The following is a 22,919-nucleotide window of genomic DNA, read 5'->3' as shown; positions in this document are numbered from 1 at the left end:
ACAAATGTACAAGAACCCTAATTCATGTATTAATTAACGAATTAACTTCCAGGCTGAAAATCAGGCATTCTTACGTTGAACCCACACAACAACTTACACTTATTATAGGTTTGTTTTTTAAATGTTGCTTGTAGTCACGCTTATTTGATTTCGTCACCTTGTCAGACATTGGATCTGGTCTGTGAAGCCCTAATTCCTTTGTGGTTAACTTTTCCTGGTAATTTTCTTTTCTGTTAGCGCTTAATACAGGTTCAATAGAATTCATACTGACACTGCACAGCAAAGCCAGTTCCTGCACAGTAAACAACCAGCCCCAAACACAAACTGCCGTTTGCGGAAATTATTAAATACAAGTAGTACTATCTAGCAACAAGGTCACTTGAGTAGAATACAACTGAGGCGTCGAGAGCCATAAGGGCCAAAAGCATGCTGTCTTCGATCCCACGTGTTTAAGTGAATATCAGAGAAATCAGAGGGACAGCTTTTCGTGAATGTTCAGATATATATACAACGTGGGTCTACAGTACAGATAAACTTGACCCAGACGTCAGAAGCATGAATAAATGCTACAGTCTCACAATTGACAATGATGTGCTTAATGGTTCTCAGCGCTTAAAATGGATTATTGTATGATAAAATCCAAAACTTAATATACTACATCTCATTCAGAATCCTACAAAATAGGTTTTTCTGTCAGTATAACTATAATATATGCTGATGTCCAATCTAATTTTACCATATACTGAGTGAATTGGCATGTTTGTGGTGTGTGCTACCACCTAGTAGTATTTATGCCTAACGAACCTGGATAAAAGTCTGCTGCAGTGTGCTACGACCTAGTGGCACTGATGTCAACTTGTAGTTGAGTGGAAAGGGCTAGCTGTGCTCCCCTTGAACCGTGCACATTGTTTATCAAATTTGTATTTGGCTCGTAAGGTAATTACATCACCCCAGTTGCGCATGTGCAGAAGCTCCTTAAAACGAGCACAAGTGAAGGTGTGCTTGCAACTTTTGATGCCAAGCTTAACTGATTCCAGAGAGCAATTTAGCACAGCACGGTATATTTAATGCCATGTATTTTAAATTACCACATCTACATTACATTTAACACGAACGTATCTGTGTCCTCTACACCTCCCACCGCCTTGATCCCCCTCATCCACTGGTTGCTCCTCTCCTCTCCAACCTCCGCCCTCTGCCGCGTCTTCACCATTGTGTCCCCCCTACCCTTCATCTCTACACCCTTCATCTCCCTTCCCAAGGTGGCTTCCATTGACTCCCCCTCCCAGATGATGCCCTCTCTCCCTCCATTGATCCCTCCTATCAACTCTGATCCTCACCTCCCCCTCCTTTCCTCTGTCCTTTCCCTGGGCTCCCTATTCCTCCCTTCCATCCTGTTTTATTCCCACCTACTGTCTCTTTGCCTCCCTTCTCTCCACCAAGTCCTTTTTGCTCTCCCTTCCACTGCCTTTCCCACTCTTTCTCGTGTCTGCCCTGCCCCCCCTTTCTATGTCCTCTCCCTCCATCGGCTGCCACTTTTTTCTTTTCCTCTCCTCCCCCCTTTTTTCCCTCATTGGTCCGGGTCTTCCCCCCCCCCCCCCCCCATCTGCCACCGTGTCACCTGTATAGCGCTGTTTTACGTGAGTGTTCAATGTTGTGCGTCCCCTGTCAGTGTTGCAAACAGCCACCATAGTGTCGCTAGTTGTGTTTTTTATCTCATGCGAACAGACTGTCGCCTTGTTTCTTTAATTGTGTTTTCATCTGCATCATCACTGCAGTGTTTTTATGTTTTAAATTCCACAACTTTGCGCCAATTTACAGTTTTTCATAATGTCACCATTTTATCGCTTTGTTCTTGTTTGTTTATGTTCTCATTATGTTTTTTATCTTTTCTGTAGGCTGTAGAGCAGCATATTACACTGCTGCCACCCCCCCCCCCCCCCCGTTTAACAGCATTCAGATTTTAAAAAAGCAATAAATCTAAAAGGTGTCAAAGTTAGGGTGTTCATGTGCTCTTGTGCTCTTACACAACAGCCGCCACTGAAGGCAAGCGACGGATGTCTTGGACACTTTGCGTTTGTTTCTTGATTCAGAACCCTGAAAAATGTTCATTGATGACAGATTTTCAGATATTTGCTTATCTGAATTTTTTTTCTTTTTTCTGATGTGAGAAGTGTGCACAACTTCCCAAAGTCTGTTTCCGTCATACCCTACATAAGACTGTTTTCTTGTAAAAATTCGTATTTGACCATAATAATGAATGCATCATATTACTTCGAGGTCTTGATTTTTTTAATAGTGACTGTCATTGTTTAAGTTTCACAAAGGTATTTTGAAAGAAAAATGATTTTAATAATGTGTCTGAAGTGTACCAAAGACCCAGCTTTTGTCTAAATAATAGAAGCAAGCTGTCTAAAACCACAACAGAATTCGCTACTAGAACCAACTCTTAACAGTTTACTGTCCTTATATCCCCAGTTTGACACATTGTTATGCAACTCTGATAGCGCATTGCGGAAGTAGTAATTCCACTTTTGATCGTTGAGTGGTGCAGTGGAGACACTGATCAGTTCCATAAAAATCCTCTGCGAGATGTGACAACAGGGGATGTGATGTGCAACACGATTTATTCGACTGGTCTCATTCTACCAAACAGTAACTTCTGATAGGGATGCGACAACATACTGCAATTTTTATTCGGAGACCAGACAACTAACTATAAGACCTAACTTCATTTCATACAGCACAATGCGAGACAGAGACAGTATATGCGTCTATGACAGAATTACGAGGTGCTTTTCATGACAGAAATCACCGGTCTACAGTGCTAACTGGTGCAAAGCTTTTCTTTGCAAAGACAGACGTAGCTTGCCTGGATCAGCTGTAGCCAATCACCTCCTGCTAAAATCTTAGGAACTACTCTCAGCATATGTGGCGATCGGACCCTGTTGCCTCTGTACTATTGGATGACCATGCAAAGCCAGGCACAATGCTTGGATTGCTTCCTGTTCCATTTGAGTAGGGAGTATGCCACGTGCTTTACTTATCACTAGGCCCAAGTTATCATTCCATTTCACATATCCACAAATTGTTACATCCAGCTATTTGTATGTGCTGACTGATTCCAGTTGGGAATGAGTGATATTGCAATCATAGGATACTTCATTATTGTGTTTTGTAAAGTGCGCAGTGTTACATTTCTGTCAATTATAAGCGAGCTGCAGCACTTCAGAATGTTATCAGGATTTGACTGGATATTTGTACAAATTTTTTCATGCTGTACTTTATTATGTGAGGAATTTTCAATAAGTTATGCAACATATTTTTTTCTGAAAGCAGGTTGGTTTTATTCAGGATTCCAGTACAACATATTATTCCCCATTCTTTTGGCTACAAAACCCTGTTTTGCAACATAATCTCTGTTCAATGTGATGGCCTTATGCCACCCTACTGGGAGAGCCTGTATGACAGCATGGTACCACTCTACTGGCCGATGTCAGAGCCAACATCTTGCTGCATCAATAACATCACCAATGCACTGCTTCCCATAGAGTGCATCCTTCATTGGGCGATATAGATGGAAGTGAGAAGGTGCGGAATCTGGGCTGTAGGGTGGATGAGGAACCCACCTGGTGTATCAGCACTACCAACAGAGAAGTCCAATTGAGCAGTGAGGTGTTTGATTGTGATTATTCGATCATCTCGAATTAGAGTATCCGCACGTCCCAACACAGCAGGAATCACAGCTGTGTGGAGCCATCTTGCACATGAGTGATCAGACACGTTTGCGTGACTGTGTTTTGATTATGACACACACCTCGCCCAACGACTCACCTTGCTTTTATTCTCTAACAGATCTCTGTAGACAATCTGCAGCCAACAGAGGATATCTGTGATGCTCTGGTTTTCCGCCAAAAGAAGTTTAACGACAGCTTTCTGCTTGGAATGCACCTCATTTACAGACGCCATTTTTGAAGGCTACATATAGCGCTGCCACCTATCGGAACTTCATGAAGCTATACGGGCTCAAGTGGGAATATTCCATGATGTCTCACAACAAATTCCGCATGTTTTCTACCGAAATGGACCGAGAAAAAAATGAGTTGCAATACTTACTTAAAGTGCCTTGTAGATAACTGCATCTGCTGCAGGAAATCTGAAGTAATGCCTTACATTCCCAGTTGGGTCATTAGTGTAGGGAAGAGTCGTGCATTAATAGACAGGTTAAGTTTTTTGACTTTACTGGGTAACTGTAGAGCTCAATTGCATTTTTGGTATACTGTTCTTACCTCAAGGTACGTTTTATGAATGGCACAGTGTAATGATTTTTATTTTTTTAATTACAGTTCTTAATTACATCGAAAGTGAAAGAGTTATAATTACAAGACTTGTGGAAAGTGGCTTGCAGTATAAGTCACTCTCTTTCCTATGATTATATTGCTTGTTATTTATACAGTGCAATGACACTTATAGGCACAGTTATTTATTATTTTAGCTCAGTTCTCCATTGTGTAGTTCATTGTTTTAAAAATGTCACAAATAAAATACAAAAATTCTCCTGATTCACACATCCAGCATGAGACACTACACCCAGTCTTCTTCAAATGACTCCAAACATATTTTCTGTTTATCACTATTTCCAACATATTCCAGTTTTCTTCGCATTTTTGTAATTGGCTTTCCATAGCCACACTTTGTATCTTTATTTTATTTTGGAACACCTGATTTAAGTTCAGCTTTCTTAAAGTCTGAGTCAGACTTTATTTTTTCCTGCTTTTAATCGGTTTTCTTTGATAGCGATATTTTTCTTTTATAATTGTTGAAAACGCTTCAGCTGCTTCCCTCAGGGTCATTTTGTTAGACATAACCTACCTCACAGCCATTTTCCAGCACTCTTCATTCCATTTCTCACTCACTTTTTTCTCATTTTCTACCATTTCTGTCTGAAAAGTTGTCTCAAAATATCTTCCATGCACTAAGAGCTACAGCAACACCATCAAGCACTCAGAGCAGACAAAGCACTGAAGACAGGAAGAAGATATCCAACTCCAGTGCACATGGATACACAAGCTTTCCTCTCCTTACTGTAATCTTCTGCCATTCGGAGGCAGAAAGGGAAATCACAGTAATGGCTGGTACTGTAAGCCGTCCGATACTGCACGACTATCCCCTACGACATAAATAGCAAGGGTCCCAAAACACTTCTCTCGGATACATCTGAATTTACTTCTACATGTGTCGATGAGCCTCAGTCCAAGTTAAAATGCTGCGGCCTCCAGTTTGCCGCCGCCGCTGCCACGTGGAATGAACAGTGGGTGGTGGATTCTCTGCAGGCGAGGTGCTGCCGCTGGGCTGGTTGGGCGTGAACGCACTGGCCGAGCTGCGCCGGCTGACGGGCGTGCGCTGCGCCGACGACTGTCCCCAGCTGCCTGAGCTCGACACCGCCGCCAGCGCCGCCACCGGCAGCGCCAAGGACCAGCAGCGCACCACGCCCTCCTTCACTGCGCGCTGCAAGGTGCTGCCTGCACTGGCCACTCTCTCTCTCTCTCTCTCTCTCTCTCTCTCACACACACTTTTGTTCATGTTTCATCTAGCTGTACATATATACCCTCTGGCCCGTTACCAATGACAGTTTGGATGTGTTCACTGAAGCACGTATCGTCTCACTGGCCTCTCAGTTTTACTCGACGTAATTGTGTAACGGTATACAGGGGACTAAAAAAGGACTACACAACTTTGGTGTAATATAGAAATTATTGTGATGACTTACAGATTCGGTAGATACGTCATTTTAGGTTCGTATGAGCAGTTGCCAGTGGGCTCGTGCGCATGCGCAGAGCTGAATTCGCGTCTGAGCAGTGCCTTCCTCCCGCTCCTGGCTAGTTGAAGCGTCGGTGTTTGCCGTATGAGCAGTAGCAGCAAGTAGCAAGGGGGGGGGGGGGAGGATCCCCACGTGACCCATGTATATGTTTCGTGTCTTTGCTGGTCCCTTCGTTTATAGGTCCCACGTCAAACGAAATCAAAATAGATTTCTGTGGCTGGGAGCCATCAAGTGAATTAATATACATTCTCGTAACCATGAAAGACCAAAATAAGTTCGTAGTTTCAATTTTCTGGTTTTATATTATTTCCACGTTATTAGCAATCAACCACTAATGTCTTAAAGAAGTTATTTCTGTTTCTTTTGTAGAGAAATTTGCTTCTATTAATTTTTTTTCCGCCGAGGCAGCTAGTTTATTTGAAACGAAGTGGCTACTTTCAACTTCGTTCAATTTCAAGTGCAAATTTTCATTTTCTGGGACGAATGACATTTTACCATAATAAAGAACCAAACATGAGGATACAGTGCTGGACCTCCAAGAAAATTGGTATCACATGAAAAGCTGAATATCAGGTAGCCTACTTCAGAGTGCATCTGGACATAGGAATGTGCAATTAGAGTGGAATGAAGTGTTTTAGTAGGGTTTATGAATTTCCGATGCTGGAGTAGTCTCTGATGTCCTGTTCCTTTTATGACACTGTAGGACCTCTTAATGCTATATACGTACGAACATACGTAAACATTTACTTGAAGCTAAGTAATTAGGCAACTTTGGTCAGTAGTTGTGAAATAAATAATTTGTTTCAAATTTAATGACAGCTGTGGCATAATTTTACAAATCTGCCTTCTGTGAAAGTGTTTTTCGATCACAAGGCCTGAAGTTATTTCTCAATTTCTGTTGACGTTTTAAATTTATAGAATGCCATTCTATGCTAAATTGTAGACTGGCAGCATACCGTGTTTTATCGTTTTAACCCCCCACATGGCTTCATACTTATTCCTAGAGTAGAATATAAACTCTCAGTTGTACAATTTCTTTGCCTCACAAACAACCTTGTTAATTTTTTACACATTTTGAAATAGTCATGAAATTTATTGTCCTTTATTCCGGTGTAAGCTACACAAGAAACTGTTTCTTTTCTTTTTTTTTTTTTTTTTTTTGCAAGAAATTTGTATTCCATCCTACTAGCTTTCTGCAGTGCTGTGTAGATGTAAACCTGTTGGAAATGCTACATAACAATATTGCAGAGTAATAATTTAAAAAACAAATAATCATTGAAAGTCACCCCATAGCAAAATGTTATGGTACTTCGAGCTGTGGAGTCTAATTTTGAAATGCTATTTTGCCAAGATTTGCTTCCTTATTTGCATCCTTTATTTGGGTTAGATATGATAAAAACAATTGCTCTAAGTACAACTCTGTATGTCCTCTCAACATGCCGTAGGGCTGCACATGGTCACTTGATTCCCCACCACGAAATTCCACCAGAAATTCGACGAAAAGCGTATGAGCAGAGCAAGCACCAAACACGGGCTGCCTACGTCATCGTAGCTGCGCATGCGCAGTACAGCCTGTTGTCTGGCGCTGTCTGGTAACTGCTCAAACGAACGTTTTGTAGCTAACAACCTCAAGTTTGATTCAAGTAGTCGTCAGTACCCCATTCCGCCACGAGGAGCGCCAGCGTAGAGCACTGTTTAAATGGCTACTTTCACTCGTGCGGAGTGTACTCGCTGTGTGTTTTGGTTTCATGAAACGAACTTTTGAACTCCACAGATCGATTAAAATGACCGAGTTGGGATGGTTTACCAACAGAAAAACGTAGCACCACCTCATTTCCTCATGAAAGTTGAAGGTTTCCTCTACAATCGCTTCCCAGACTGGTGAATTCATCGTGCAGGACCAATCACATGGCCACCTCGCTCCCCTGACTTAACACCACTGGATTATTTCTCTAGGTTTCATTAAATACCGTCTGTATCTTCCTACCCTAACCAAACAATTTAGCCGACCTGAAAAATCTAATCTAAGCTCTGTTGCACAAGTTACACCCAATTTACTGCAACGACTGTAGAAAGAAATTTGTTACCAGTGTGATGTTTGCCACATCGCAAATCGAACCAGAATTACACTTGACACTTTTTTCTGAAACTTGAGGTTATTTGCTACAAAATGACTCATCTACCGATTCTGTAAGTTATCTCAATAAATGTCTATATCATTCTAAATTTGAAGTCCTTTTTTACTCGCCCTATACTTTGGGATCTGCAGTTGAGATGTAGATTCCATTTTAAGCACAAAATTTCGACAACTCACTCAAGCATCGAGTTTACATAACAACACGATTCACTGCATATGCAGAAGACGACTGTGTCAGCCATAGAAATATTGCACGTCAGAGTGGAATTATCAACTGTAGCTGTACAACTATCACTACAACATTAATGTTTCGCTTTTGCTGTGGAACCATCATTGTAGTCTTTCTTCCCATTAATTTTGTTTTACTCGCGATTATTAAAACTTCCGTAAAAACCAGAAAAATAGGTGCTGGTAATCCTGTAGGATTGATGGATCATAACTAGGTGAGCGAAAAAAATTATGTTGTAATTAAGACACAGTAAAAATCCAACACAGACACTCAGTAGCCAAAATATGATAACCGTCTGTTTAATAACGTGTTTGTCACTCTATGGAACGCGATTCTGCGTGGTGGGGTTCGATATGTTCTTGGTACGTTTCCAGAGCTAAGTGACGGTGTCAACACACAGGTTACACAATTACCGTAAATCGCTGGCCAGTGGTTTGTGGGCGCGGCGCCGGATCAGATGCGTTCCATCGGGTCCAGACCAGGCGAATTTGGGGCCAAGACGTCAACGTGAGTTCACAATCAAGCTTCTCAAACCACTATAGCGTGATTCTGGCCAATGGTCAATTATCCCACTGGACGATGCCATCGCCTTCGGGGACGAGATGAAGCATGAAGGGATGCAAGTGGTCTGTAATTATGTTGAATAGTTTACACATTTCATGGAGCATTCAGTTACTACCATAGGTCCTATGGAAGCTTAGTTGAATCTCTCACTTATAATGATACTGTCCTCAGTTGGCTGCGTCCATGGCGCGACACATGTTTCGAACCACTGTTCGCCTGAATGACAGCGTATAGAGACACTGCCATCGAGCCGGTATTACAAGAAATGTGATTCATCCAACCAGTGATCCATGATCCAATCTCAATGATCTCGTGCCCACTGGAATCGAAATTCATGGTGTCATTGGGTCAACAAGTGCGTCGATTGGCGTGCACCAAAACAGTGGTGCCAGCATCGGCATTGTACTTTGAGGTCGAATCTGCCACAGATTACCGCCTATTCTGTTTTGCAATGTGGGTAAGCCTCTAAACTCCACGTTCTGTGATGACGCGTGACCGTCCAACACCTTCTCGTGTAATCTTGGTTTCCCTGGATTCCGATAGACGCTCATGACATGAGCGTATCGACAGCCGTCCAGATTAGACGTTTCCGAGATGATCGTTCCCAGGAACGAAGCCATGACTATCTGCCCTTTGTCAAAGTCGCTTATGTCAGTCGATTTACCTATTTGCAACACGTATCGTTGCCAGTATGATTCCTCGCTCGTCTCTGCTCTGTTTATGTACTTTACTAATCGTGTCGCGTTCCCGCTGCGCTACCAGGCAGCATTAAACCTCGCAGTGGACAGAGGTCGTAATGTTTTGGCTCATCGGTGTATATCCTCGTTCAGACATGAGCTGTTATTGGTGTGCCATTAACAGAATTTCTTTTCTATTGTTTTCTGCTTCCGACTTTAAAAAGGATCATTTTTGACATCACAGCAGTGGCCAAGCCTGTTTCGAGGAGCGTGAAAGAACTTGCTTATCGTACAAGTCAGACTAAACGCCGGCCGTTGTAGCCGAGCGGTTCTAGGCGCTTCAGTCTGGAACCGCGCGACCGCTACGGTCGCAGGTTCGAATCCTGCCTCGGACATGGATGTGTGTGATGTCCTTAGGTTAGTTAGGTTTAAGTAGTTCTAAGTTCTGGGGGACTGATGACCTCAGAATTTAAGTCCCATAGTGCTCAGAGCGATTTGAACCATTTGGAATCAACAACAGCGGCCAATATGAGTAACTTAGAAGTAGACGTCTTCCGAGTAGTGAAGCAACTTAAATCACTTAATAAAAGCAAGGCCTCCGGTCCTGATTATATACCAGTTAGGTTCCTTCCGGAGTATGCTGGTGCAATAGCTCCATACTTGCACACGTCACACCAACAATCAAGAAAGCCAGTAGGAGAAATCCACTAAATTACATGAATTACCTCGAAGAGAACGGTCCATTGACACATAGTCGCCGCGCCGAGTGCCTTTGCCGTTTGAGGCGCCATGTCACGGATTGCGCGGCCCCTCCCACCGGAGGTTCGAGTCCTCCCTCGGGCATTGGAGTGTGTTGTTCCTAGCATAAGTTAGTTTAAGTAGTGTGTAAGTCTAGGGACCGATGACCTCAGCAGTTTGGTCCCTTAGAAATTCACAAATATTTGAGCATTTTTGACACATAGTCAACATGAATTTAGAAATCATCGTTCTTGTGAAAGACAACTAGCTCTTTACTCACACGAAGTACTGAGTGCTGTCGACAAAGGATTTCAGATTCATTCGGTATTTCTTGAATTCCAGAAGGCTTTTGACACCGTACCTCACAAGCGGCTTGTAATTATGCGTGCGCATGGAGTATCGTCTCACTTATGCGACTGGGTTTGTGATTTCCTGTCAGAGAATTCACATTTCGTAGTAATTGACGGAAAGTCGTCGAGTAAAAAAGAAGTGATTTCTGGCAATCCCGAAGGAAGTGTTATACTCCCTCAGCTGTTCGTTATCTTCACAAACGATTTAGGGGACAATCTTAGCAGCTGTCTTACGTTGTTTGCAGATGATGCTGTCGTTTAACGTCTAGTAAAGTCATCAGAAGATCAAAAACAACTGCAAAAGAATTTAGATATCTGTATGGTGCGGAAATTAACAACTGACCCTAACTAATGAAGAGTGTGAGGTCATCTACATCATTGCTCAAAGGAATCCGTTAGACTTCGATTCACAGTAAATCAATCAGATGTAAAGGCTGTAAAAGCAACTAAGCACCTAGGAGTAACAATTAGAATAGCTTAAAATGGAAAGAACACCTGGAAAATGTTGCAAGAAAGGCGAACCAAAGACTGCGTTTTATTGGCAGAACACTTAGAAGATGCAACAGATCTACCAAAGGGACTGCCTACACTCCACCCGTCCGTCCTCTTTTGGAGTACTGCTGGTATCCGTACCAGGCAGGATTAACGGAGTACATCGAGAAAGTTCGAAGAAGGGCAGCAAGTTTTGTGTTATCGAGAAATAGGGGAGAGGGTGTTCGGACATGATACAGATTTTGGAGTGGAAATCGTTAGAACAAAGGCGTTTTTCGTTTGGGTGGGATCTTCTCACGAAATTTCAATCTCAAACTTTCTCCTCCGAACGCGAAAATATTTTGTTGACGCCAGCATACACAGGAAGAAAAGATCATCATAATAAAATAAGGGATATCAGAACTCGCACGGAAAAATATAGGTGTTCTTTTTCTCCGCGTTCTGTTCGGGAGTGGAATAATAGAGAATTAGTGTGGAGTAGATTAGGTGAACTCCCTGCCGGGCACTGAAGTGTAATTTCCCGAGTGATTGCGAAAGAGACAAGAATAAAGTCGATGACTTTTTTTAACGCACACTACAGTACATTCCGGCTCAGTGCTGTCTGTCTCCAGCATGCTCTTCTTTTATCTCTGTTACACACGTTTCATTCCTTTCTAGGATAAAAGTTTTAGCGGTTTTTGATCCATGCTTATATACAGCTCAGATCTTCTCAACTAGATCCCAGCGAGCTGTGAGTGGCACAGGGGTACTTGGTTGTAAATATTTCGAATAGAATTTTCACTTGCGGCGTTTGCCTCGCAATCAAGGCCAGCTTCAAGCAAACTTTTTGACGTAAATGGAGGGTTGGAACAACATTCTGCACAGACGGCTTGCTCTATATGTAATACAGATCAATTCAGCTCCGCCAGTCTTACACAAAACATTTCCTCTTTTGCTGGCGTTATATCACACCAGCGTCAAATACAGTATGGACCGTAATTTCCCATAACATCCACATGCAAACGTAAAGACTGATACAAATTCATACTTGGTACTAGCAGGAGAAGTGGAACATGAACACACCTTGCCTAAGCTTCCTGATGGCTCCCCCAATCATTGGCTCACATATTGTACAAAATGTGAGCAACACGCTGCGAATGGAGGGTGGGTCGTGTTCTCGTAACAAAAAAGGAGTATTACCTTAAAGTGACAAAAAATGCCATAGCAAAGCTGCTGAAAAAAATTGTCTTATAGGAACAGCAATAGTACTGAAAGAGGTAGTAGTAGGTCTACAATGAAAATATGTTAAAATACTGTTTCTTTATCATTTTTTAAGAGTTATTTACATTCTCCATTTTGAGGGCTCGGTGGCTCTGAGCACTATGGTACTTAACATCTGAGGTCATCAGTCCCCTAGAACTTAGAACTACTTAAACCTAACTAACCTAAGGACATCACACACATCCATGCCCGAGGCAGGATTCGAACCTGCGACCGTAGCAGTCGTGCGGTTCCGGACTGAGCGCCTAGAATCCAGTTTGAGGACTACCATTCTTCCTCCATTGTGTAATACAATTTACAGATTGAAAAAAAAGATGTTACAATAAATCGTCTTCTTTGTGTTTTCCCTCTTTGACCTGTATTTTAAGGTGATAGTGATGTGCCGTACATTCTCTTCATTATGAGGATAATATGATATGGGCTATGGGCTCCTGTCAACCGTGGACGGGCATTTTTTTTTCTTTTACCTTAATCCGTACCTACATGGGGTCGGCATGGTTATTATCTGGAGTGCAATGTTAATGTTAAAGGCTGGCCGGGTGCCCTTCCTGTAGCCACGCCTTTACTCTTCCTGTACGAAATTTCCGTTCATCAATTGTCTGCGGGTAGTGTTATCCACGAGAAAGTGTGCGAATAGTTTCTGAATGTTGGCAGATATCGTGTAACTGAGGTGGGACGAGAGTACCAGCACGTGATTCACCTAGTCAAATGTGGGAAACCGCCTAAAAACCAAACCCGGACTGGCCAGCACGCCGGCCCTCGTCGTTTCTCCTTCGTCGAAGCCGGCGTGCCTCATCATATCCTGGAATCAGCGTGCTAACATGGACGGCTATCCAGCCGGCTTGAGTGGTATTTGAGATGTGGGAAATATTGTAGAGCTGTTAAATGGAAAGCGATGTGACAACGGTCGTCCTTTTCCACCTAACATTCTTGTAATACTTCCCACATCTCTATTCTACCTCTACATCTCACAAGGATCTCACACATTCTTTTCCATATGGCACCCGCACAATACTTCCCATTTGTCAATCCCTACCTACAGTTACCAGAAGCCCCATCATAACTGGGATGCAATTGTTAGAAGACGATTATGATCCCAGCTGGGCAAGGGAGAGTCGAGCTTGGACCTTCATTTGGGACGGAAAAGGCAAGTTATGGTTGGAATGAAGGAAAGATTTTAGGGATTAGTTCAATAAGGGAGAGGTAGGCGATAGAAATTACGTTGGGAAAGATTATGGAGCTTTTGGAGATGAGGGGAAGTTGGAACGTGTTGACAGTGGTGCGACAGCATGCCAGTGTTCTCAGGGACAAAGGAGACTGCAGGATGTAGGGCCTCAAGTTTACTGGAGATGTAGGAGAAGTGGAGATGTTCTAGAAGTTTGAGAAGCTGTGAGAAGTTTTGTGAGCTGGCAGAGAATATGGGGAAGAAGGTAATCGAATGTGGAAAATCAGGAGGACAGCATTACTTGCAGGATATGAAAGAAGCGATGAAACTTGAGAGGGGAGGTAATGCAGGCTGTGCTGTCTTAGGTAAGGACGCTTTGGGTAAGGGTTCTGTATACAAAATGAATCACCTAAAGATTGTACCCGTTTCATTTCGTGAACACTTCAAGATACTGAAATGAGGTTTATGGCAAATAAGAGTAGACAGATGGGCATATCATAAACTGTAGGAATAATATTGTTAACTCATATCAGCCAAGATATTGAAGAAAGTATGTATTTTTAAATGGAACGATATACTTTTTAACGCCATTCGGAAGCTCTTGAAAAGATGAGTACAGTGGTGTGGCCGTGCGGTTCTAGGCGCTTCAGTCTGGAACCGCGTGACCGCTACGGTCGCAGGTTTGAAATCTGCCTTGGGCATGGATGTGTGTGATGTCCTTAGGTTCGTTAGGTTTAAGTAGTTCTAAGTTCTAGGGGACTGATGACCACAGATGTTAAGTCCCATAGTGCTCAGAGCCATTTTTTAATCAACTTGAAACAAAATGGCAACATTCAGACGAAACAAGGAAGAAAATTAATTAACAGTTAGATTCCTAACACATGAAATATATCATATTAAACCGACTGTAACTGCGATGGTGAGAATAAATTACAGTGGCAAGATGTCCCATGGTAATAGTGCCAACAGATTCACTAGAACGAAGTAAGAGCGAAAAGCTCAAGAACTTGGCTGAATCTTCATTGCAATCATCTGTTTATTTAGTATAGTTGCTGTTCTTATAATACAGACGTGCATCCTACAATGTATTTTAGTCCATATTTCATGCTTATTTTTATTACTGAAATCTATTTCATATTGACAACGCAGAGACACTTTGTAGACATAGTACCAACATCCTAAGTCACTAGATCGCGGGGCGACCGAGATCTCGAGCAGAATCCAAGTCTTCCGAGCTGTGACGTAAACCGCTGAAACCTTCAGAGTTGTGCTAATGCACAGAACAGCACTAGTTTAATCATTATCTTTACCCTAGGATGTGTGAGTGGCCCAGTACATACCAGAAACGGAGCGAGTACGAGACTTATGTTGCGGGTTGCATGCTTCACAAATCAAGGCGCCGCTGTTACATAAGTGCTGACTGGTTTTCTTTGTTCTCGCTGCAGTTTCGCAAATATAACGAGTCTGACAAATGGCGCTGCGGTCACTTCATACTCGTTGACTCGTTCTCTGAAGCATGCAGGAGTGGAAGACTAGTTGTAACACGATCTTGCTGCTGTAAAGTGGCACTGACAAGGCGAAATGACCGACTGTCATGAGCGGGTGGCATTTAACGAAGCTGTGTTTTGTGAGACTGTGGAAAATGTAAGACGAGAATTCACTGATGCAGAGTACACAATTGCAAATATGTTCCCTTACAGGAGGAGTGATATCTGGAATAAGTTTCAAGCAGTAACCCACGCTTCAGACGAAAAACGTACAGATTTCTTCCAACGCAAACAGAATGGTTGTATTCTTGTTTATTTCACCTCGTAAGGTGCCTCTTGCGTGAGGAAGACATTTTTACCAGTTTTAATAAATTATTGTCTCTTATTGATGTATTTACGATAGTTAGGAAGTGCTGTTGGGACGGGAAGCACCGTCATCTTGACGCCAAAGTCACCGATTTTGTTTATTTATATTTAATAATTAAAGTCATTTATGACAACATGTATACTAGGAGGAGCCTCTGGATGTTTAAAACTATTTATCATAATTTTGCCTCGTTAAAATTCACACCCGTTCATTAACAAATGCGTATCTTAGTAAGTACGAACTTGAACGGAAATCCACGAAATGTGACGAAACTAGTAAGAGATACGGACTGCGCGCCAAAGTCGGCAGTCGGCATTAAGAGCTCTTCCTATCTTGTTCGATGGTAGCAATGCTCTCGGTTACGAGTAGTTTGTGCCATGAGTGTTTCATTATTGATCTAATAGGAATAAAAGTGATATTACGGCATTCTGAATGTTAATTTCGAGTAAATAGATACCGCAAAGTTGATCGACAGCAATTTCAGATAATTAGCTTCCACCGACAGCGAAATCCAATGCGCCGATGAAGAATCTGCACCGAACGACAGTTACGAGAGCTGCACCGCACACAGGTAGGAGGAAATCCGACGACACGACCCACCAAGGCGGATCAAGGAAGGTCCGATCTACACTCGCAAATTTCGGGTGGAAATGCTGACCAGTTATACTGTGCGTCACATATACCACCCTCTACGTACTCGCGGCTAAGCTGAGTAATAACAGTATCAGTTTAGAAGCGAGGGGATCTTGCAACCTCCACTATGAAACAGTAAATATGGTACGTGAAACAAAGCTGGGCACAGAGCAACGTCACTGTTATATCCCTGCGACAAAAAAGCGCTATATTTCTGTACTAATTTGCTCATGGCAACTTGCGTTTATGGGCTAACAGCAAGTTGCGTAGCTTATCTTTGATTTCTATAATTTATTATAATAATTAATCGCCATTTGGAGATTGCACTTCATACTCATATCACGTTTTCTGGTACTGTCGCTACACATTCGGTAACAGCTCGAAAGTGTGTCTATGTCAATGTAATTGTTAGCCATTCTCTGAATAGATATTAAATAGTGAAATAGCAATCTTCGAAAACGTTTTATTTATATAAATGTATGTACAAAACAGAACAATACTCACTGCTAACCGATCAGTCGTTATACAAGGTGTAACAAGATGTACGGCTCAAATTGCATATTCCTCACATGTAGACGAAGAAATCACGTTACATGAACATGTTTTTGAAAACGCTTTGTTTTCATGTTACAACTCATTTTTTCCAACCCAATAACCAATGCACCAGCATACCACATGCAACTCCTTCTCACAGGAGATGTTCAATGTACCTTTCGTGGGTACTGATAAGTATATCAACCCGCCTCGATAATGAATTTCGGATGCGCTGATGTATCCCTGAAGTATTGTGTATGGTTTTGCAGCTTTCCGTAAAATGGACATGAAACTCTGAACGTCTTGTACTGGGATTCCACACACAAGAGCTTCCGAACGCCTTCACAAATAGAAGACTAGTGGGTTTAGGTCCGGAGAGCATGGAGTTCAGGCAATTGGTCCATCTCTACCTATCCCTCTGTCACCGAATCTGATTGCCCGGTCTCCATGCTCTCCGGATCTAAACCCACTGTACTTTAATTTGGGGGTGCTTTTGAAAGCTCTTGTGTATGGAACCCCAGTAAAATATGTTCAGATTCTCTGTGCCCGTTTTATGGAAGCCTGTGAAACCATACGCAATACTCTCAGCGCATCCGAGATTCACTATTTAGGCGAACTGATGCATTATCAATGACCACGGAGGGTTTATTGAACATCTCCTGTGAGAAAGAGATATATGTGGTATGCTGGTGCGTTCTGTTCGAGGCCGGCCGGTGTGGCAGAGCGGTTCTAGGCTCTTCAGTCTGGAACCACGCGACCTTTACGGTCGAAGGTTCGAATCCTGCCTTGGGCATGGATGTGTGTGATGTCCTTAGGTTAGTTAGGTTTAAGTAGTTCTAAATTCTAGGGGACTGATGATCTCAGATGTTAAGTCCCATAGTGCTCAGAACCATTTGAACCGTTCTGTTCGAGTGTGTTTCCCATGATTAATGAGTTGGAGGAAGTGAGTTGTAATATGGAAACAAAGCGTTTCCAGACACATGTTCATATAACATAATTTCTTCGTCTACGTGTGAGGAATGTGTCCTACAATTTGTGCCGTTTTTGTTACATCCTGTGTTGATCTATAACATGCTTCTGTCATTTAGGCTGGTCGGACATTTTGTGACGTATCAACTTGCACTTAAGAATGACTGTAACGCCGAAATCTGATCATTCGAGATAAATGAATAGTAATTTAGAATGCAATGGCGGAAATCTCTTTCAAAATAATTGCGTATTTAAAGGGAATACCTCGAGCCCGCGGTTGTACCGGGTGATCAAAAAGTCAGTATAAATTTGAAAACTTAATAAACCACGGAATAATGGAGATAGAGAGGTAAAAATTGACACACATGCTTGGAATAACATGGGGTTTTATTAGAACAAAAAAAAACAAAGTTCACAAAATGTCCGACAGATGGTGCTGGACAGCAAAACGTCAGTGACTGCGCATGACAATCGCGTATAAAAGAAGCTGTAATGAGAGAGAGAATCAGATGCGCTTACCTGAAAAGGCGCTTTTAGTGAAGCTGTATTATCAGAATGGGGAATGTGCTAGTTCATCGTTACGATCCTATCGCCATAGGAAGGGGATTCGAATGGGTAAAGGTCCGTTGACAAATGCAGCTGTGGCGAGAATGATTTCGAAGTTCGAAGCCACTGGCTGTTCGCACCGGCATTCCATACACTACTGTTTGGTTGGCACTGAGGCGTACCCTCCGATGCTATCCGTACAAAATCCAACGGCATCATGAACTGTTACCTGGCGATTTAGTGAAGCGGAGGGCATTTGCGGTGTGGGCGTTTCAAAGAATGGCGGAAGATGACGATTGGTCGAGTAACGTGTTGTGGACCGACGAAGCTCATTTCACGCTCCGCGGGTCTGTCAACGCCCACAATTGCAGAATTTGGCCCACCGAAAATCGTAGAACTGTCGTGGAAACTCCATTGCATGACGAGAAAGTCACGGTATGGGTTGGATTTACCACAACTACTGTTATCGGGCCTTTTTTCTTCGAGGAAATGCGTGATTCTGGTTTTGTAACTGCTACCGTGACGGGTGAGAGGTACGCCGATATGTTACAGAATCGCGTCATCCCCAGCCTGGCTGATAAACACCTGCTGCAACGTACGATGTTTATGCAGGATGGCGCTCCACCCCGTATCGCTAGACGCGTGAAAGATCTCTTGCGCGCGTCGTTTGGTGATGATCGTGTGCTCAGCCGCCACTCTCGTCATGCTTGGCCTCCCAGGTCCCCAGACCTCAGTCCGTGCGATTATTGGCTTTGGGGTTACCTGAAGTCGCAAGTGTATCGTGATCGACCGACATCTCCAGGGATGCTGAAAGACAACATCCGACGCCAATGCCTCACCATAGCTCCGGACATGCTTTAAAGTGCTGTTCACAACATTATTCCTCGACTACAGCTATTGTTGAGGAATGATGGTGGACATATTGAGCATTTCCTGTAAAGAACATCATCTTTGCTTCGTCTTACTTTGTTATGCTAATTATTGCTATTCTGATCAGATGAAGCACAGTCTGTCGGACATTTTTTGAACTTTCGTATTTTTTTCAGTCTAATAAAACCCCATGTCATTCTAAGCATGTGTGTCAATTTGTACCTCTCTATCTACATTAATCCGTGATTTATTCAGTTTTCAAATTTATACTGACTTTTTGATTACCCGGTACTTGCGAGCTTTTGTACACGCTCTCCGTTCTGAGAGAGTTGACTCGATTTGTACCCGACAACAGACTCAGGTGACCAGTGGGCTGGGGCGGAGACTCACGACTCCATTCTACGGCACACGGAGACGGCGAGTTCGTCACAGGACTCGCTGGCAAGTTTAAAGCGAATATACGGAGTTCATTTCTGATCTCTGTGGGCCGGTTGCAGGTGTTCGAGGTGAGCGGCGTGCGGGGCGGCGGGAAGGTGTGCCTCGTCTTCCCCGAGGGCCACATCTGGCTGCTGGACCGCAGCTTCCAGTGGCACCACCTGGCCGACAGCTTCAGCTCCTACTTCCGCATGATGCTCGTGCACCAGGGCCTGCCGCAGTGGCAGCTGCGCTTCACCACCATGGGGCTCACGCCCTGGGCCGAGGTTGGTTGGTTGGTGCACGTGTCTCTCAGCTCCGAGTTTGCATGTTGTCAGGGAAGGACGACCGTACACTTCAGTTACCCTTACATTTATCTGAAACACGTATTCACTGTCGTAAGCCGGCCGCGGTGTACCCTCCGTGGGTGCTGATACGTGCTTCAACCCGCCTCGGTAGTGAATCTCTGATGAGCTGATGTATCCCTGAAGTATTGTGTATGGTTTTGCAGCCTTCCATAACACGGGCATGGAAACTCTGAACATCTTGTACTGGGGTTCCATACACAGGAGTTTCCGAATGCCTCTACAAATAGAAGACCAATGGGTTTAGGTCCGGAGAGCATGGAGCTCAGGCAGTTGGTCCATCTCTACCTATCCCTCTGTCACCGAATCTGTTATTGCCCGGCCTCCACACTCTCCGGATCCAAACCCACTGTACTTTAATTTGGGGGTGCTTTTGAAAGCTCTTGTGTATGGAACCCCAGTAAAAGATGTTCAGATTCTCTGTGCCCGTTTTATGGAAGCCTGTGAAACCATACGCAATACTCTCAGCGCATCCGAGATTCACTATTTAGGCGAGCTGGTGCATTATCAGTGCCCACGGAGGGTTTATTGAACGTCTCCTGTGAGAAAGAGATGTATGTGGTATGCTGGTGCGTTCTGTTCGAGGCCGGCCGGTGTGGCCGAGCGGTTCTAGGCGCTTCAGTTCGGAACCGCGCGACTGATACGGTCGCAGGTTCGATTCCTGCCTCGGGCATGGATGTGTGTGATGTCCTTAGGTTAGTTAGGTTTAAGTAGTTCTAAGTTCTAGGGGACTGATGACCTCAGATGTTAAGTCCCATAGTGCTCAGAGCCATTTGAACCATTCTCTGTCGTAAAGAGTCAAGCATTCCTGTGAAGAAATAATGAAAGTGAGAAGTAAGAGAGATAAAAGCAATAATGGCTATAAAGAAGAGATGTAGTCAGTGTTTACCTTTCAAGCTGAAGACTTAATGACTAACCTGATAAAGACATTGAAACGTGGCAATATTTAATAGGTAGTAGCAAAACAGTGTCAAGTACCAGGCCACGAAAAGCACAACTGTACAAATAATTTTACGATCTTCCCAAGCTAGTTCTTTATTCCCATGAAGTAATTAGTGCAGTCGATGAGGGATCTCAGATCGATTCCATATTCCTAGATTTCCAGAAGGCTTTTGATACCGTTCCTCACAAGCGACTATTAATCAAATTGCGTCTCAGTTGTGTGACTGGATTCGTGATTTCCTCTCAGAGAGGCCACAGATCGTAGCGATAGACGGTAAATCATCGAACAGAAGTGACATCTGACGTTCCGCAAAGTAGTGTCATAGGCCCTCTGCTGTTCCTGATTTAAATAAATGATCTAGGTGATAATCTGAGCAGCCCCCTTAGATTGTTTGCAGATGACGCTGTAATTTACCGTCTAGTAAAATCATCAGACGATCAATACCAATTACAAAATGATCCAGAGAGAATTTCTGTTCGATGCGAAAAGTGGAAATTAGCACTAAACAAAGGAAAGTCCGAGGTCATCCACATGGGTACTAAAAGAAATCCGATAAATTTTGGGTATACGATATATCGCAAAAATCTAAGGGCTGGCAATTCGACTAAATACCGAGGAATTACAATTACGAGCAACATAAATTGGGAAGAGCACATAGATAATATTGTGGGGAAGGCGAAACTAAGACTGCGCTTTGTTGGCAGAACACTTAGAAGATGCGACAAACCCACTAAAGAGGCAGCCTACATTATACTTGTCCGTCCTCTGTTGGAATATTGCTGCGCGGTATGAGATCCTTACCAGGTAGGATTGACGGAGGACATCGAAAAAGTGCAAAGAAGGGCAGCTCGTTTCGTGTTATCGCGCAGTAGGGGTGAGAGTGTCTCTGATATGATACCCGAGTTGGGGTGGTAGTCACTGAAACATAGGAGGTTTTCTTTGCGGCAAGATCTACTTACGAAATTTTAATCACCAACTTTCTCTTCCGAATGCGAAAATATTTTGTTGACACCCACCTACGTAGGAAGAAATGATCATGATAATAAAATAACAGAAATCAGAGCTCTAACGGAAAAATTTAGGTGTTTCTTTTTCCCACGCACCATTCGAGAGTGGAATGGTGGAGAAGTAGTACGAAAAAGGTTCGATGAAGCCTCTGCCAGGCAGAGTAACCATGTAGATGTAGATGCAGATGTTCTCCGGAAATAAAAGTTGACAACAGAGAATTTCTCAAAAAACAAATCTTTAGACATTTAATAAGAGAATAACATTTCATCAGCAATGAAGGTCTCGAATGACGAACTAACGTAATTAAATAATTTATAACACAGCATAAATTTGAGGCGTTGACGTAACAAGCTCACTGGAGCTTTGCAATAGTAACAACAGTAAGTCAGGTTAACAAATGATGCAGAACTATAATAAAGAGAGAAACATACTGAAGAAAAATTTACATCGTTAAAACACCAATTTGCACAACCAGTAAGATTTGGCAAAACAAAACAAGTGAGATGAGGCGTTGCAAAACGTCCCCCAACTAAGGTAGGTGCTTTAAAAGGAACGCTGTTCTCAACAGTTAGCAGCCAACACAGAGGAAGATGAACACACAAATAAAATATTTAATATGATAGTCAGAAGAGGTAGATGTACATTGTGAATTTTCTGGTGAGATCCGAAGCAACTTTAACAAAGTTCTCAATGAATAATTATTCTTTTGTGATCGTCCTGCAGTAGCCTTCGATAAGATGTGCCAAACTTAGCGTGCTTAGGCTAAATTCCTTCTCAGCGAGCTCCACTAAGTTAAGAGAAGGGCCTGGGCTGCAGGAACGCATCAGAAGCAGAAAGGCACCAAGACGAACATGCTCACTGCGCTTGTGTCATTTCACCACAAGCTCCGGCGATCCGCTTAGTCGATACTGGGCCGGCTGCTCCCTGTAAGAGAAATTATGAATCACCGCCTTGCACGGTACGATATTGAATATTTCAGAAGAAACTGTAACATCTATTCAGTGAACACTAGACGGAAAAATAACATGCACTTAGGTAAGGCTTCTTTATGAAAAGTACAGAAGTTTCTCCACTATTCAGAAGGTTTCATTTTTAATAGGCTTCCAGCAGAACTGAAAAAAATTGAGTGATAAACCTCCAAGATGCAAATCTAGGTGAAGGGTCCCTTGTGGCACACTACTTCTTTTCTGTACGGGAGTTCCTTGCTGTAGAGAATTTTCTCTGCAGTGTGTATCATTTATTCGTATAGTCTCTCACAATTTTGCGTGTTTAATTAATTCTTTAATTCTTTTGTTTATAAAATTTGAAATCAGCATTCTGTAAACTATGAGCTGACTCGTCTCATGACCA

At 43.0% G+C, this 22,919-nt stretch overlaps 1 protein-coding gene across 1 annotated transcript in view; it reads left to right on the top strand.

Annotated features, from left to right (window-relative positions):
• LOC126263366 (tubulin polyglutamylase complex subunit 2) overlaps positions 1–22,919 on the top strand; it is a 103,407-nt gene that overhangs the window by 23,839 nt on the left and 56,649 nt on the right. The window contains exons 3-4 of the mRNA XM_049960458.1: positions 5,334–5,515; positions 19,337–19,540. Coding sequence (XP_049816415.1) covers positions 5,334–5,515; positions 19,337–19,540 — 386 coding nt within the window. The remainder of the gene's footprint in view (positions 1–5,333; positions 5,516–19,336; positions 19,541–22,919) is intronic.

The sequence above is a fragment of the Schistocerca nitens genome, chromosome 6 (genome assembly GCF_023898315.1).
Source record: "Schistocerca nitens isolate TAMUIC-IGC-003100 chromosome 6, iqSchNite1.1, whole genome shotgun sequence".
NCBI classification, from domain to species: Eukaryota; Metazoa; Arthropoda; class Insecta; order Orthoptera; family Acrididae; genus Schistocerca; species Schistocerca nitens.
The sequence above is the reverse complement of the archived record's forward strand: the minus strand, read 5'-3'. Positions and strand labels throughout refer to the sequence as shown.